This window comes from Aptenodytes forsteri, unplaced genomic scaffold, assembly GCF_000699145.1.
Source record: "Aptenodytes forsteri isolate BGI_AS27 unplaced genomic scaffold, ASM69914v1 Scaffold1, whole genome shotgun sequence".
In the NCBI taxonomy this organism is placed as follows: domain Eukaryota; kingdom Metazoa; phylum Chordata; class Aves; order Sphenisciformes; family Spheniscidae; genus Aptenodytes; species Aptenodytes forsteri.
In genome coordinates this window covers 2,551,738-2,568,587 of record NW_008795035.1, presented here as the reverse complement: position 1 = coordinate 2,568,587, position 16,850 = coordinate 2,551,738, and the positions used below count along the sequence as shown (strand labels likewise).

The window sequence follows — 16,850 nt, the reverse complement described above, 5'->3', positions numbered from 1 at the left end:
GTTTAACTGACTCATTTAATTTCGATGTTAGTAGCAGTACCCAGTGAAATCCCTGAGCCTTGGTGATGATGAGCTTCCATCACTGTTCTCCTTAAGCAGCTTGGCTAGGGACTTAAAGCTCATTGCTTATAAGACATTCAGAAAAAGCATTGAGAAATCATTCAAATGGAATTTGATGTCTCATTTTCAGAAGTAAAACTAACCTCCTTACATAAGGCATGCAATTTTAAAAAGCAATAGCAGAGCAATAAACCATAAGAAAGGAGGGTCTGCTTATCAGTGAATTAAAATAGTAAAATTAAATGTGAAAGCAGAAAGGCTGTAACTGATGTTGGTGCAAATTAATGTTAAAATCTGATTAAAGTTTAGATTGAAACCCAGGCATATGGCGGCTAAGTAAGTTGTTCTGAAATGAATTACTCTTGCCTATGGCTATTCTCACACCTCAAAACAAAGTAATACTTCTTGATGATCTCAATAAGTTACTAAACTGCCCTTAAAAACTAATTTTGCATGAAACCCCAGAGCAAAGTCTTGGCAATATTAAGATGCAGAATTTTCATGGCAAGGCATATACTTATGAGTGCCCTGGGCTGTATGCTCTCATTTGGTATGCATCATAAAATCAGCAAGCACCCCTTCGTCAGGCACAGTGCTAGAGCCACGCACGGAGCACTGCAAAAGTAGGTAAAGTTCTTCCGCTTAGTTCTGGAACTTTTATTCGTTGGTTGTTTTTTGTTTTTTTTTCGCTTAGTTCTGGAACTTTTATTCGTTGGTGTTTTTTTTTTCCCTCTTTGTGTCTCTGAGTTTGTGGCTGGATTTTTTTCTTAATAAGCATTTCATCTGTTTCTCTTTTTTTAAAAGCTCAGTCTTGCTCAAGGGAAACTTCTGTGAAGTTACTGTGTTTTGTTGGAAATGAGACTTCAACCATGCAAAATTTTGGAGATGTTGCGATTCAGTATTTCATTTCACTTCCGTTAACAAGGAAGTGAATGATATTTATATTCAGTCTGAATTTGAGGACTGATCTCAAGATCAGGAGAGTTGACGCCCCGAGGCCAGAGTTTGGACTCCAGCTTAATATTTCCATTCTGCGAGAATCCAAACTGGAATAGTTGCCACCCACCCTTTGGATCGCTGTTTTTTTATGACATCTGGGTGCCAGTCAAAGATTAGGGCCCCATTATCCCGGACTGTATGATCACGTAACACAGAGGGATGCTGCCATCGCACTCCACGTTTCTGTGCTTCCCCAGAGCAGCAGCTCTAAAAAGGCAGTCGCACCACACAACAGCTACGGATGCGTCGCGCCTCACTGAGCTGCTCTTCTAGTAGCTGGAGGTTCTTGCAGCGTTGTGAGCGCTTTCCTCTCTCACTGGTTTCGCTGAACGCTCAACAACATGCTGGACGGAAGCCTCGGGGCCCAGTCTCCCAGGGACTGGGATCTGGGATTTGGATTAATTAAATTGCACAATGAAGAAGCAAAGATACGCTTCACTGTGCGCGGTATGTCGTTAATTTATAGGAAAGCTGTAGCAGAGTTTTTAAAACTTAAAGTTTCATAGTACACTAGTATCTAGTGCTGTGCTATAGTTAAAAATAACAAAATCCTGATGAGATGAGACCTCCTTCCAGTTCTGTTTTCATCTTTGCAGAGAAGTGTGAAGAAGCGTTGTTTTTAATATGTAGATGACAAGGTTTGGGATTCACAGATAAGCAAAGTGTGAACTCTTAAAGGTTAACTCTGTGCGCACATATTAGAAATTGGCCCGAGTCATGAAGTTTACATCTGTTACAGGCTCTAAATACAAATTTCACTAAAGCTTAGAAATACTCAAATGTGATGATCATATGCATAGTTAACAGATCTATGCCTCTAAGCAGTAATTTGGCTGCGAGTCTGGAAAATTCCAATAGTTTGGAGGATTAACATCTTTTACCCTGGCAAGCATTTGGAAACATTATTTAGTTCAACATGCAAATGCACATCTCAGATTATATATTAATCATGATCATGTATAGTTTATCCTCTTTATCCCTTTCACTGTTGGAAATGATATTAAATAAGATACATACCAATTCCTGCTTGACCTACAATCCAGGAAAGTCGAATAAAAAGCATCACACCCCAGATATTAAGCATACATCTTACCTAGGTTTTAAACAAAAAATACTGCATTAGTGCAACGTTGAAAGTACTGTTAACAACCAGAAGGGCGATAGCGTGCATTGCAGGCTTTCAAAAAGCACCCCAAACATCCCTCAAGTCCACATCCCTCTCTTCTTAAAAGACCTTATGTTGCAGAACTAATCTTAAAGTTTATTTTCTTTTAATTTTTTTAGAAATGCAGATAAGTTTCTCACCAGCACACCCTTCACCCATCCGAACTTGACAAATCCTGCTTTGTTTTCCTCTTCCTTGCTGACTGCTGTCTCATCTCCAGCGGTGCTTTCTCCATTAGCCACTCTCTCGACTGAGCCGGTGCTCACGGCTATGTTCTGAAGGATCACACAGAAGACAAATACATTTTTGTGCCAAGCAGAGGACACCTGACCCCATAAGAGAGACATGGAATAAAGGAATTCCAAAGAAGATCAGGTTTTACTGTCTCTGGAGTAGAGTGCAATATTGTGCTCGCACCAGGCATCAGCAGGTGGGCTTGCTAACAGCGAGAAAAGATGAAAGAATCACTTAAGCAGAGTAAATACGTTATTATCTGATACTAAATTGTTTTTATTGTAAACTGTATTCAACATATATGTTGTGTTGATATGTTAGTAGAGCAGCTAACATAATGAGGGTCTCGTGGTTGGCCTTTACAGGCTGCTGCAACAATTTACGAGTAATGCTAACTGTAGAAACAGGGATAATTGCTCACTAGTGAAAAGAGACCTAGCTGAGTGCTGCATGGCAAAGTTATGGGGCGAACTCTGGTGTTCTCTGTTGGATAAAGTACAAACATAATTGCAGCAGCAAATGGGTAACATATTCTTGAAAACAGTCAGAGAAATGCCAGTGAAATGTAGTAAATAATGCAGTAAATGAATAATCCTTTCTGTGGTTTAGCCACCTCTGGTATAACCATAGTAGAGAGGATTAGGAACTGCCATATTTGTGATGTAACCAGAATAAATAGCCCAGAATTTTAGATTGTTCACATCCAGTTACAGACATAAATCTGTATTTTATCTCTTCAGCTCTTCTGCCCCAGAATCTTTGAGGCAATTTAGCATCAAGATAGGAATTAGTCACAGTACTGAGGTTTATACTCGTTGTCATTGCTGCTTTGTTTCTTTTATTATTATTATTTTTTTTTTATACAAAGTTCTGACTGGTTTTGCAAGGAGTTGGCATTAGGTTAGCTGTTGCCAAGTAATGTCTGGGTCCTCTGCAAAGACCTTCAGGAAGGACCATGTACCTTGCCGTAGCCTGGCAGAGGGTCAGGAGCGTGTGTCACTTCTGGAGAGGAATCAAGATGCTTTTAGGGTTTGGAGGGGGATGAAGATATTTCCAGAATAACTAAACAGGTCAAGGAAGGGAAACATCCGAGATTCTGTGCAACATAGAAGGTTTTTTCGTCTTACTTAAGCTTCAAGGCTGTTTCTGTAGTTTGTCCATGGACTTAAAAAAACCCAACAAACAAAACCAAAACAGACATAAAGACCAACTGTATATGACACTTACGCTAATGCCCCCCTCATGGACGGGGGCTCTAGCCACTGCGGTGCAAGGCTGTAGAATGCCTTTGACACGGTACATGCAGGATTGTGCTCACAAATGAGAAAGAAGTGACTGGGTAATACATTTCGACATGGATTAAACTTTGGTGCCTATGGCCCTCTTGGCCCCGAGTGAAATGGGAATACAAGATCTATTGAAAGCCTGTGACTTGGAGCTCCGGAGTTACTTAGATAATTTCAACAATTCTTACCCTAAAATAATAATGGCTGTGTTTGCTCAAAATACAGTAAATGATTAAAGTGAGTTAAGGAAGATTAGCAGAATAATATGAAGGTTTTTTTGCTACAGTGGTTAGAATTTCAAAGGCAAAACAAAATAAAAGGGTTTGGTCTTTGTACTTGAAACAAGTTGTTTCCTATGTACTTTGAATTAATTTGTGCTCTCTGTTCCATTATCATAAATTATGGCCTTAAACCTTCCATAAATGCATTTTAAATTGGTGTGCTTTAGTGAATGATTGGTTATTTACCAAGCAGCTGTACCTGTGCTACTCATGCATTAAGGATGTGGAATAAAAGTGACAGAACATTTTGAAAAGCTACCAAAATAAAAAGTTAACTGCTTTTTTTAAAAAAAAAAAACAACCCAAAACATTTTCCTTTCCTTGTTTCAGAACAGTTTAGTCTTCATCTCTCCTGGGCTAAAGATGATGAGCTCATCAAGTCTCCGTAACAAGTGTGGAGAATAGCCGAGATGAAGAAAGGTTAGATGATTTCTTATGTAGGCTAAATATTAAGCCCAAGTAATTATCACCAGCCATCAGCTGTGAAATAGCACTTAGACTATTTTTTTAGGGATTTAATTGGCGTTTTGTGGCTTAATGTGTGCAAAATCTGACACGTCTTGCTAAAAGATGACACACATTTGACTCCAGCAGTGTGGGAACTAGATATTTGAAGTTCCTTTCAACCTGCCTTACATTCTGACATTTGAAAAATTACATATTAAAAAAGTGTATTAAATATTAATATTTATCTTCTGATGTTAAACCCAGCATCAAAGCACAATGGGAATGCTTATGTGATGTTTAGAAATCTTAAGTCAAACATATGTCACTTCTTATCAGAATCTGGCAATGGGCTTTGAACGGGACAGTTGCCTTCAACAATTTGAGTTTCAAAAAAGCTGGGGGTGAGGGGGGTGGGATCACCTTGGGGTATGGTGTGGTAAGCCCAGAGTTTAGTGTTAAACTAAAAAGGAATAAAGCATCTTCTCCAGAACTGCATCTTGGGCTATTAGTCCAACCCCCGTACGCACTCATCCCCTCCGTAGTGGTGGCTAGAGAGCCTGCTGCACGCTGGGGCTGGTGGATAGGCACCCCATCCAGCTGCACGTACGGCTCTTCCCTCCTGATAGGAGCTCAGCCTTTTCATACCGTCTTAATTCCCTCCCCTACTGATCTACTATTTGGTGACCTCGTGTTTATTCTTCAGAATAAGCGCTGTAGACCGAAGTGATTTGTCCAAGGTCACAAAGCGAGTCCGCGGGACAGCCAGGAATAGACTCCAGCCTTGCTAACGGCGGGCCGTTTGCTCCAGTGCTGTGGTTAGTGGCTCCCAGGCCAGGGCCACAACTCGCGTAAGGGCACGGCGGGTTGCCGGTGTAAGAAAAATCCCATTACCTCTGACACTCACCTTCCTATTTTGAGAGGCATAAGATTATCCTTCTGTAAGCTGGATACTGGAAAAAGTCTGGGAACAACCAAGCTAGATGATGCTCTTTTCTCTTCCCTAACAGTCCCAACCTGTGAAGCAATTTTCCCTTCATTTTATTCTGGGATGGAATCTGCCTTCTTTTTAATCTTCTCTAAGTGAAAGCCTTAAAAAACCCTAAACAAATTCATCTAATTTTGTTTAAAATAAACCACTGAGAGATGCAACAGCAAAAAGCCTGAATTTTCTGGCAATGGTCAAAACTGAAAATTCCTTAATATGCTAATGTTGAGTACATGTTCGGTCAGCATTACGTTCAAAGCCAATACATCATTTTTCCTCTCTCTGGCCACAACCAAAGTAAATTACTTCTGTAAGAGGGAGCTTCTTCTGGGCATGGAAATGTCTTTAGTTCCTTGAGTAGCAGCTTACACATCTGCAAATGAGTAGGGATACCAAATTCATATTCTTCCCTTTTCACGTCCACTTTGCATTCATTTTTGGAAATAAATGATGACCCAGGTAACCTGTTTCTCCTTTCTATGTAAGCCATTTTATGCAGGTCTGTGGAGACCTTAATTTAAATAAGTCAGGGCAAAACTAGGAAGCTGTCCTAATAAGATCCTAAGGAATCAGGTCCTAATTTCCAAATGGCTATTTTTTTGCTCGATTTCATTACTTTATATTAATCCTCCTTAGGACAGGTGAATCTCCAGAGAACTGGAGTTTGAACAAGATCTGGACCAGCATCCAAAAATCAGATGCTTGTCCAAATTATTCAGACCTCAGAAGTATGTAAAACTGAGCGGAACGGTGATGACAGCATGTTTTCTCTGGAGATTTCTCATTTCACTATTGCCCAACACAGACAAAGAATAGGGGGGTTTTGCTACATATTGACACTTCTAGTCTGAGTTTGACTGTAGAGGTGATCCCTCTCTTTCCAGCCCTGCCCTGACAAGTGCACAATTAAGAACCTCAAAAAAGGTTTGATTTTAGTTGTGTAAGTAGGTGTATCCTGTGTCTCTCCTCTGCTTTTTACGGAGAACCTGGTATTGTGGCGTAAGGGGGAAGAGTCTAATTTTACCAAAGTCAGTAGAGTATCATAATATTCCACTGTTTTGCAGTAGTTTTTTTAATAGTTTAACTGTTTCAAAGTGCTTAATCTAGTTGTTCTTGTCCCCAGAAGTTCTCGTTACAGCTTTCCACGCTATTTATTTTGCATGGAGGTGATTCTTCCACATAGGGAAATCAATCAATCTAGATACGTGAATAGACAGCAAAATTCACCTATCATCTGAGGCAGTAACACAGAAGTTAGTGAAAATCTGGTATTTGAGACTTAATAATACCAACTTCTCAAATTCTTTCCTGTGGAAGTTTTGAATGTGCAAACCCCAAAAGATTATACCTGACCAATGTTATATTCTTCTGGCAAGTAGCCACAGAGGGTGACAAAAGTGAGGATTATCACGGTAAAGGGCGTGTTTTGGTATTTCGTTATTCATTTACTGTAGCGCCTATGTGGAAAAAAAAAAAATGGAGCAAACAGGGAGAGTCTGCTAAGTTTTTTCCATAAAATCCATTGGTCATATGTATCAACAGTGAACTCCTACATTGCGTTGACCAAAAGTAGGTCCACGCGGAAGGGGAGAGGAGAAACAGCCCTAGAAAATCTTGCAAAGGCAGGTTAGCCAGCGGTATCCTGTTCGGTAGTTCTCTCTGTAAGTGTATTTTACATCGATATAGTCCCATCTACTACATGAGCAACGTCTAAACAGCTCTTCTGTGTGATGGATTAGGAGGAATTTAGCCAAATTATTCCTCTATAAATGCTTTCTGTGTAGTCGTTCAAGAGGCTCTTCAGATTCTCTCCGAATTCATTGGTATAATGAGCATGAGGGCCTAAATTCATTCACTGAATCGGTACCTGAAAACGGTTGTCTGCTATCCCTCTTCTGAGCAAACACTTTCAACCTCAGCACCCTCCTTCTGGGTTCTTTCCTGCTGTTTGAATGGCTTGTTGCAGCAGTTAACAGGTAGTGCTTTGGATTTCTCATTAGTTGAAATTGCACTTATTGCACATAATGTTTTTTATACTTATAGATATGTATATTAATGAATACAACAGAGGAATCTGTGAAACTTAGTTATGCATTGATGTTAAATTCAAGTTTAGAATAAGCGTGAATTGTGTAGCTTGGTTAAATTATGAATTGACATTCATCATCTGCCGTCCTGACTCTTAAGTGAAACAGAAGAGATTCGGTAGTTTTATACTTTTAGACGAGGTTAAGCTATGTTTTTCTGCTAATCAAGTACATTACTATCACCTTCTAATAAAAATCTTTGCTTTGAGCAGGGCACAGGGCAGAAAACATACTGCAGCTACCAAAGGAAATACAGTAAGTGATTACTTGTACTTTTTCTCCTGGGCAAGGTCCATGAATTCAAGGACTTTCTCATATTAATAAAAAGAATTAACAGCCTGGAAATGGAATAGGGAAAATTTGTATCTTTCCTTTCCACTTACCTTTGCCAGTTGTTCATGAATTTCTAATAAGCTTGGTCTGCTGAGCTTATTCCCACTGACGCTGCCAGTGTTTCTATAATAATCAATTTTGGGAACTGGGTCCACTGTGTTATGGCCAAAAGTCTGTAGATAATACATTTTAGTGTGAGTATCATAGGGATGTAAACTAGCTTCTGTTTTCTCCCCATTTTGAAGGAAATTGTCATATAATTCTCTTTTTCCTGGTCTGTAACTGATTCTCAGTCTGTTATGTGCTTCATCAGTAAAAGATGTTTCTTCATAATGTGGTGGGTCAGAGCCCACATCCTCTTGGGATGTTTCATTGTTGTCGTGGCTTTCATTAATTATGTTAACTTGAAACCGATTTGCATTTGGATCCAAGAATACATTTGGCGAATTATTCATTGACATCTTCAGGGATGCTATAGACTTAGGTCACTGATCCGTTTACTCTTCTGTGGCTGCAGCTACAGCAAAGGGTTTAGTGCTGTTGCGTATGAAATCTTTGCTCTTAGAGTAACAAAGTTCTGAGAAATTTTTCTTGAAATCTCTAAGCGGTCTTCCTAACGTTGTCCACTGTGTTTCTGCCATAAAAAATATAATTAAAACACTTCTATTAACTTGCACAGTTGTTAGACAAGTTTTCCACCATAAGCTCTCCCCCGCCTCACCAAATATCCGTGAGACTGTCACCCTGTGAGTTGTTAAGTAAAACAATATTTGAGTCAAAGACTGAGTTTGTGGGGATGTTTCCATCTGTGACAGATGCACTCGACCCCTTAACCAAACTGGCGGTAGTTTGGTACGGGCTCCAAAGGAGGTAAAGGCCTGAGCCGTAAACGGGCCGAGAACGCCCCTAGTTCCAATCTGTTCTCTGGAAACCCACAAAGGAGCGGAGTGACACAGTGAGCATCGATACATACGAGCTTGGAACACCGGCCATGCGATTAACACGTGAATAGCGGGTGGCTTTTCCAAGACTCATTTATCAAGGAAACAAAGAAAGTTGTGGGTACAAGGAGTCTCCTGCATGCCTTTCCCACCGCATGTAATTTGACTACAAGCCAACCACTTTATCCCATAAATATGACGGCCGAGGTGAGCCTCCTTTGAGCTCTCCCGGCTAAGCAGCCTGGCTGCATGGGGGTCATCTCCCCTTGAGCTGGGACGCCTCTCAAGGTTGCTCTTCAAGGCAGAGAGACCTTTTACCCACGGCAGATCTTTGGTAAGCGACTGATGTGGCGCATAACCTTGTACTATGGTAACTTTGATTTTGTCTTGGTAACTTTGATTTGTGCCTTGGTAGTTTTGAATCATTGTTCAAACGATTGTGCCATACAGTAATAGAGTGAACCTTGCCATCAAACTTCGTTAAGTCGCGCTTTTACAACGCCATATTAAAACCACTTTTGCTAATACCTTTGACAGTGATTCTTTAAGCAATCTAAATCACCCATAGGCGACAAATTGGCGTAGTGGGCAGGATCCTAAATCAGGATTCGCGACACCATCTATATAAAATGGGCTTTGGATGAGATTCTAAGTACCTAAAATTGATTTTCAAATATAGTGTTTCTTTTAATAATGCAACATTTAATTAAAGCCAGCAGTACAAGGCATGTGACGCAAGATTCCATGAAGTCCATTTACTGTTTATGTTCCACTTATTATTATGATACCATGTATATTTCTCTCATAGTCTAGAATTAAATTTGCATGAAAAGCTTGAATCAAATACATTTCTTTTAAATTAACTACAAAAGCTAGGCTTTAAGTTGTCAGTAGTTCCAGGATGGCGACAATTTATGAGCAGGAAATTAAGATATAGCAAATTGATCATTTTTTAATGTAAATAAAATTAATGTAATATGAAAGAATAAATAGACAACTGAAACAGATCCAAAAATAGCATTGGGTTTCCTAAATTATAATGGAGAAAATAAATTACTATGGTAAAGTAGTAATTATTGAGAAATATTAACAATAGTGCTAGGCATTGGAAGGTTCATAGAATTTTACACTCCATTTTACATTTGTACACACAAAATACCCTTTAAGACGATCTGAAAGAAATTGTAGCAAGTCATAGAATCACGCAGGTTGGAAGGGACCTTGGGAGCCTGTCTAGTCCGACCTCCCACTCAAAGCAGAGGGAGCATTGAATGTAAATCAGGTTACTTAGGGCTTTCACCAGTCAGGTCTTGACATCCTCCAAGGACAGATTCCACAACCCGCCTTGTCAGCCTGTTCTAATACTTAATTGTCCTCATAGTGGTTTTTTTCCTGTACATCCAGTTGGAACCTTCTGTGTGTCACTCTATGGCCATCATTTCTCACTCTCCTGCTGTGCACCTCAGTAAAAAGCATGGCTCTGCCTTGTCAGTAACCGCCTCGTAAGCATTGGGGGGGCTGCTTAGGTTCCCCTAATGCCTTTTCTTCTTCTGGTTAAACAAGCCCCGTTTCCTTATAGGGCAAATGCTCCTACCCCCAACCATCTTGGTGGCCCTCCATCAGACACACACAAGTTTATCGACACCTTTCTCACATGGGCAGGTGGGGGGGACAGGTAGACAAACTTAGAAACTGGGTTCCAGGTGCAGTCTGATGAGTGCTGAATAGAGGGGAATGATCACTCTGCTTCATCTACTGGCTGTGGTCCTGTTAACACACCCCAGGACACTGTTCACCTTCATTGCTCCCAGGGCATGGTGCTGACTCCTCTCTAGCCTGCGGCTCACCAGGTCCCCTCCTCCAGGAGAGTTGCTCCCTGCCAGTGGGGCCCCAGCCTGTACGGTGCAGGGGTTTAGTCTGTCCGAGGTGCAGGATTTGCATTTGTCCTTGTCGAATGTCATGAGATTCCTGTTGGCCCGTTCCTCTGGCCTGTCTAGGTCGCTCTGAGTGGGGGGCCCATAGAGAGGTGAACATATGATAGCTGTACGATCTGCTTCCCACCTCCACTTTCCCACACAGACCCCCTCAAAAAAACAAACAAGCAAACAAAAACCCCAAGAGCAAAAGGGGTACCTATATTTAAGGCCTTTAGTGGGGTAAGTACCTTCGCAGCAACTTGCAGGATGGCCTAGATGGCCCTGAAATGGGCTCTGGAAACAATGGCAATCCGTATGTCGTGACATACTTCTAAGGAGATAAGGGAGTGTGATTGTACAGACCTGTATAATTCCGCAGGAGTCCAGGTCTGTTCAAACTGACTAGAACAGAACATGCTTAGACATTGAAAGTCTGCAAGTGTATGTAAAAGCAGGAAGTTTTAGAAACAAAATATATCTATATAAAGGAAAATACGAACTGAAAATCTGGGTAAATAAGCCCATTAGATGCATTTTTAAAGTTTTTTGCTTTCACAAGAGGTTGGACTAGATGACCTCCAGAGATTTCTTCCAATTTAAATTTCCTAATGATTTTTTGAAATGCATTTGGCCCTTTGGCACTGGAAGATAAAATACCGCATCAATATTTATACCTCGGCAATGTAAATTTTCTCTAAAATCACATATCAAAATTATAATTTGAAAGGCTGATAATCAAATATCCTCCATCTTCAGTACGAGATATAGCTAAAGCATATTATCTCACTCCTTCCATCAGCTATAGATAATATTCTGCTGTCACCTCTCTGCTATGATACCACTTTATAACCCCCTCATATTTATGTTGGTTTTCCTGCTTAATGTTTTGTAAGCCTCACAGCAACATGTTACATTTGTTTAGTTTATTTTACTTCTACTGGGTTTGGATGATCAATATTACTATTATTATTACTACTACACATTTCTGATCATAGAGAGTATTCTGCTTCCTTCAGCCTTTTAAAGTTGTAAGGAAGTGTTTCATCTTCAGGCATGAAGGAGCACAAACAAATCTTCTGTCATTAAGGTCAGTGAAACGAGGTTTGTTTCCATCTCCATGACTGAATGAAATCCTGATTCTTTGATGACAATGAGACTTTTGCTACCAAGTAAAATGATTCTGTAATTTCACTCTTATTTCCATAATATTACTATTTTGCTAGGAAAATAAGTCTCTTACCTTTCTGCTGCTCTTGAAAATAACACTTTGATTTTCACAGTGTATTTCCAGAGGTCTCTGAACTGTTATTTGCCATTAATTTTGTGTTTAGTATTCCAGCATTACGCATAAATCATCAAGTTTACCTTATTCAGGATAATTTAACTTACCATTCAATCCTGTGTTTTCAGGGAAGGACAATCTGCCTCTTTTATTCATGCATATAGTGTGTCCCTCTCTTTGAGGCATTACAGACTCTGCCTTATTGGCCAGATTTTTCTCCTGCTTAATATACTGAATAGACCATCCAATCCCTCTCTTTCAAAACATTTCGAGATGGTGATTTAGAGAAGCATTCTAGCTTGTTAACTATTAACCAGCAAATGTACCTATCCATTACAATTACTGGGTTTATGGTATTGCAAAATTTCTAAGGGGGCCTGAAAATACTTTTGTTATCTCCATTTCCCTCCCAGCTATGCCCGATTCTGTGCACAGATCATGATCTCTCTATTTTTCAGTTCTGCATATATAGTAACGGAGACAACAAGAGTTCAGGCTTCTGCTCAGCGCATTCTATGCAGAAGAGATTCCAATGGAGCCAGCGGGATCAGTCATTGGTGGGTCCCCTTGTCCTATATGTGTTTTTGAACCATTTGCTCCTAACCCCATTCAAAGTTTTACTCTGTATATTTAAGGAAAACCTGTGAAAAACTGTTCTGTGTATTCTTTCTGGGAAGGCCGACTCCCTTGTCTTTTAGGGGTGCAGAGGAGGGCGGGCAGGAAATGATGAAGCTTTGTAATCATAAGGGATTTGATAATTGCTTCCAGCAATAGATTGGGTGAAGAACAAAAGAAGTAAGACGGTATTTGGGTTCTTTGGGTATGTTTGCTGTGTTTGCTGTGTGGTTTAGAGATAACTGAACTATATTTAACCCAGATAACTTAAGTACCTTCAGCACTCTAACCTGACAGCACAGAGCTCAGCTGTGCTGATTAGGTGAACGTAAAAAGAATGACAGTGTCACGTCTCTGCAGTGGATGATCCTATCCGGCAATAACAGATCACATGAATCAGTGTATCAATATCTACCTTTGATTTTGTGGTTAAATTACCGAGGATAAATGCAATATACTGAATCTCTGAGGGTCTGGCATTTTTTCTTACGCAGAATCTGAAGCAGTTTAAAAGCTCTTACATTCACAAAATTGTTTCTGTTTCATAATTCAAGTGACCAGTGTAGATTAGTGTTGGCTGTTCCTCTCTTATATTCTTCAGACAGGAGATTCATATCCTTCCCTGTACAATCAAGTATTTCATGTTCCAAATGGCACTTGAGGTCTGCTGTTCCACTGGCTGCCTCTGCCTAGTATATAGGGCAAGAGGGACAATACGTATTTTTCAGAATACCTGCAAAAGAAACCCAGCTGCTGTACCTCCTCTCCTTGTCTTTGCTCCTCGTTGCAAACAGAGCCGTTTAGCAAAAGTGACAGCGCTTAAAATTCTGATGCCAACCTTCTTAAAAACGGAATTGAGTTTCTGTCCGGTACTGTCATACTTGCTAAACAGCTGTGTATATGAGGGTGACCTTGAATACCCAGATTTGAGTCTTTGCTTTCACTGTCAGTTCTTCTGCCTTGATAGGATCTCCTATGACCAATTCTTCAGTTTGACGGTCCAGATCATACACTGTGCACAGCTGTAGGAGCACAAACAGAAGAACCAGCTGTGGAGAGGGGCTGGAGAGTACAGAGATCTCCACTCAGCTTTGGACGCCCTTCCCTTTCAGGGGCTGGGTACAAATGGGCGTGCAGCATGACTGTCTCTGCTTTGGCCTTGCCAAGCTGGTGTAGTTACTGCTGGGAGCTGTTAACCAGGCAGTTTAAGTTCCAGTTTAAACTGAATCATCTTCTGTAACCAAGTGGAGTAAAAAATCGGCATGCCTTGACCGATTCAGCTAGACTGTAAGGTTGGTTACTTAACATTTACTTTTTCTCTTTCACCTAAAATTTTTAACAATACGGGAGACACTGGTGGACTGGGACTGTGGTGGTGGTGGTTCAGACTGGAGTTCTGAGCAGGTGATATATTTTGTATTGCCGAATGTTTGTAGAATCAAAAATTTCCTTAATGATGTTTGTTTCCCTTCCGCTAATTCTGTTTGACTTTCTGTTGCTGTAGAGAAGGAGAAGGGAGGCCTATCAAAAAAATACTCTCTCATGAGCAGGAAGAAACAGAACTACGCACTGTTTGCAGAGGACCACAAGAAGTTTCACGCAGGACAAGCAACATACGCTTTCCTTATAAACACAGTCAGCAGTACAGCACCTGCTCTTCTTGGAAGGTGAGAGGCGAATTAGCAATTGATGTGATCTTTAGCTTTCCTGTTAGTTCCTTATGAATGGCAGCGCGTGGACCAACCCTTGTTACTCTCATCTCAGCAACGTGGACACACACCTCTTGCAGGCACCTCCTCTGAGCCACAACCATTTGTTGTCCTCCACTTTTGTGTTCTCAGTATGCAAGCACAGAATTTGAGCTTCAGAGAATTGTGGCAGATGAGGAGGGGAGGGAGTTACCACTTAAGCATTCACCATTCACGAGCCTGTCTTTTGTCCTTCACCTTTCTCTCCAGCCTATCGTGAGAGACAGTAGAAATGAGATCCTCCTCTGGAAAGGCAGACATCATCTGATTCTTAAAATACTTTTTGGCCATGATAACTTTGTAGTGAATTGTTTATTGTAGTATTTCTTTGCTGTTAACGATTTCTTATCTGCCATTCCACTGTTCCTCAAATAAAAGCAACATGAAGTGCCTCTTGAGTTTGCAACAAATATTTATTTAACAAAATGGATGCCACCAACATATCTCCAAAATGCAGGTATGTATAACAAATGTAACAACAGTTGGTTTCCAAAATGAAATCAACATCAAATTTAAGGCAGGATATTCTGTGAGTTTTCATGCAAGAGCATATTCAAATGTTCCTTTATCCAACCCCTCAACTTCATCTTCCCACGTAGAAGAAGGCATACTACTGTAGGGGTCTAGCAAGATTTTGAAGCATCTGATAATTAGAAGTCCCAAGAAAACACACAAAATCCCCACAAAGGCAAAGCCAGTTTTTTGCTCTAAAGTCAGAGGGAAGGCAGACATTTCGTTGACACTCATGCTGGCTGAAGTGTTGCTGCAGTAATTACTGCTCATCATTGGGCATCACATCCCGGTGACAGTGGGATTTTCACCTCTATTGCTTCTTTGCCTGCATAGAAAAGTAGAATCTTGGTTAGGTCTAGGTGGGGTGCGTATATCTGAGCTGTAGCATATGAACATCTGGAAATGAAAAGCAGCTTGGATTTTAGTAGTGTCCTGTTGTTTTTTCACATTTAAATTAATGTGATAAAATTGCAACTTTTAGCCTCTACACACCATCCGCTTACTGGCCTCTGTTATGAGACAGCAAACTCACAATTTTCTGGCTTTCTATCTCCTCAAAACAGCAATTTCAGCACATGGCTGTCGCAAACAGCGTTTTGTCAGACTGGGCACAAGCCTACAGATTCTGATTAGGCAATACTCACCAAGGCCTCCACCTGGAGAAACCAGTATGTTTTCTGAACTGGCTTTACACCTCAGTCCTTAAACTAGTTAAACTCGCATTGACCTCAAAGGGAGTTCCAGCCAAATCACGAGGATTTTGCTTGTGTAATTTAGCTTATAAACATAAATAAATAGATCCAACTTGTAAAATAAAGCATTGTGTGTGCAATTTCAGTGAAGTCTTGGGCTCCATTTTCAGAAAAATGCCTTGTGCATTTTGAGCTTGTAAGAAAGTGAGCATATTGGTAAAATTGCCCCTTCGCCTTCCTCTATACGCGTCCACTCCTGTGTATGAGGAAAGATTGGTGGTAGAAGAGATAACAGAAGTAAATTCCCTTCCCCTAAATCTTGCTTTCATTTGTTTCTTCTCCTTACTCTTCCCCATTAAATACATACCTATCCTGCCATTTTTACAGGCGTAGTAAACACCAGGTCTGAACAAGCCCCTCACGGAGCTCAGGGGACTGACCCTCATGTGTGTCCTACGGAGGCAGGATGCTCGAGCATCTCCACCTCGCCATTGCCACCAGGAGAGCTCTGTGTGATTCCAGCCAGGAGAGACTTTTATTTTTGTCTTTTAAGGAGATCTTATGTATCGAGTTTAGTTGGGCGTGGGAATCGTTTTGCTTTATTTTAGGTTTTCCATCAGATACTGAAATCACATCTTCTGTCTCTACAGACAGCAGGAGAATTGGAAGGACTGGGACATCAGAAGTGCCAAAGGACAAAGGCATTTTTATTCTAAGGTTGGAGCTTGAGGTTTTTTGGCTCTTGTTAACACCTATTTAACTAACGCGCCTCAGGGGAAAACTCTTTTTGTTAACAATTCAACTGTCTTTCCCCCCAGGGAATTCCCAGTATCCATTTATTTCTTGGCAGAGTAATTAGGCCACTCGGAGCTCTGTGCTGCCATGGCTACACTGCTTCAGGTACCTGCGCTGCTAGCCAGTTTAAAGGGAGCTCCAGTATCTTTACTCTGTGCTGCAGTCACGGCTGAAACTAGCCATATCCTGAGTCAGCCTACAATTAATAACAACAGAAAAAGTAAAAATAAGATTTGGTATTCCTGAGAAGACAGAAATGGACAGAACTTTCATCTTATTTGGTGTCTCCTTTCTCACACGAAAATTTGTGGGATTTTTGAATATTATCCTAAAGAATGAAAATTTTAAAACAAGGATTAAAAGGGCAAGGCACAAGTCTTTCTTTTTGCGATAACCCTCGATATAGTAGGTATTAAATAATATGGTTTCCTATTACAGTCTTTACACATTTGCCAGAGCATAACAACCAGT

At 40.5% G+C, this 16,850-nt stretch overlaps 2 protein-coding genes across 2 annotated transcripts in view; both read right to left on the bottom strand.

The window, feature by feature from the left end:
• The window catches only part of SLC12A1 (solute carrier family 12 member 1), a 53,441-nt gene extending 41,304 nt beyond the window's left edge, over positions 1-12,137 (bottom strand). The window contains exons 1-4 of the mRNA XM_009276491.2: positions 11,975-12,137; positions 7,928-8,511; positions 2,365-2,499; positions 2,077-2,152 (exon numbers count right to left, since the gene is read on the bottom strand). Coding sequence (XP_009274766.1) covers positions 2,077-2,152; positions 2,365-2,499; positions 7,928-8,338 — 622 coding nt within the window. The 5' untranslated portion in view covers positions 8,339-8,511; positions 11,975-12,137. The remainder of the gene's footprint in view (positions 1-2,076; positions 2,153-2,364; positions 2,500-7,927; positions 8,512-11,974) is intronic.
• A 2,779-nt stretch (positions 12,138-14,916) lies between these two features.
• On the bottom strand, positions 14,917-15,165 carry CTXN2 (cortexin 2). Its single transcript, XM_009276490.1, has one exon. It carries the CDS (start codon positions 15,163-15,165, stop codon positions 14,917-14,919), a length of 249 nt encoding a protein of 82 aa, XP_009274765.1.
• Positions 15,166-16,850: the final 1,685 nt, after the last annotated feature.

Bases quoted from the DNA above. Each gene is read 5' to 3' on its own strand.
- CTXN2 (XM_009276490.1), bottom strand. From the start codon at position 15,165: ATGATGAGCAGTAATTACTGCAGCAACACTTCAGCCAGCATGAGTGTC.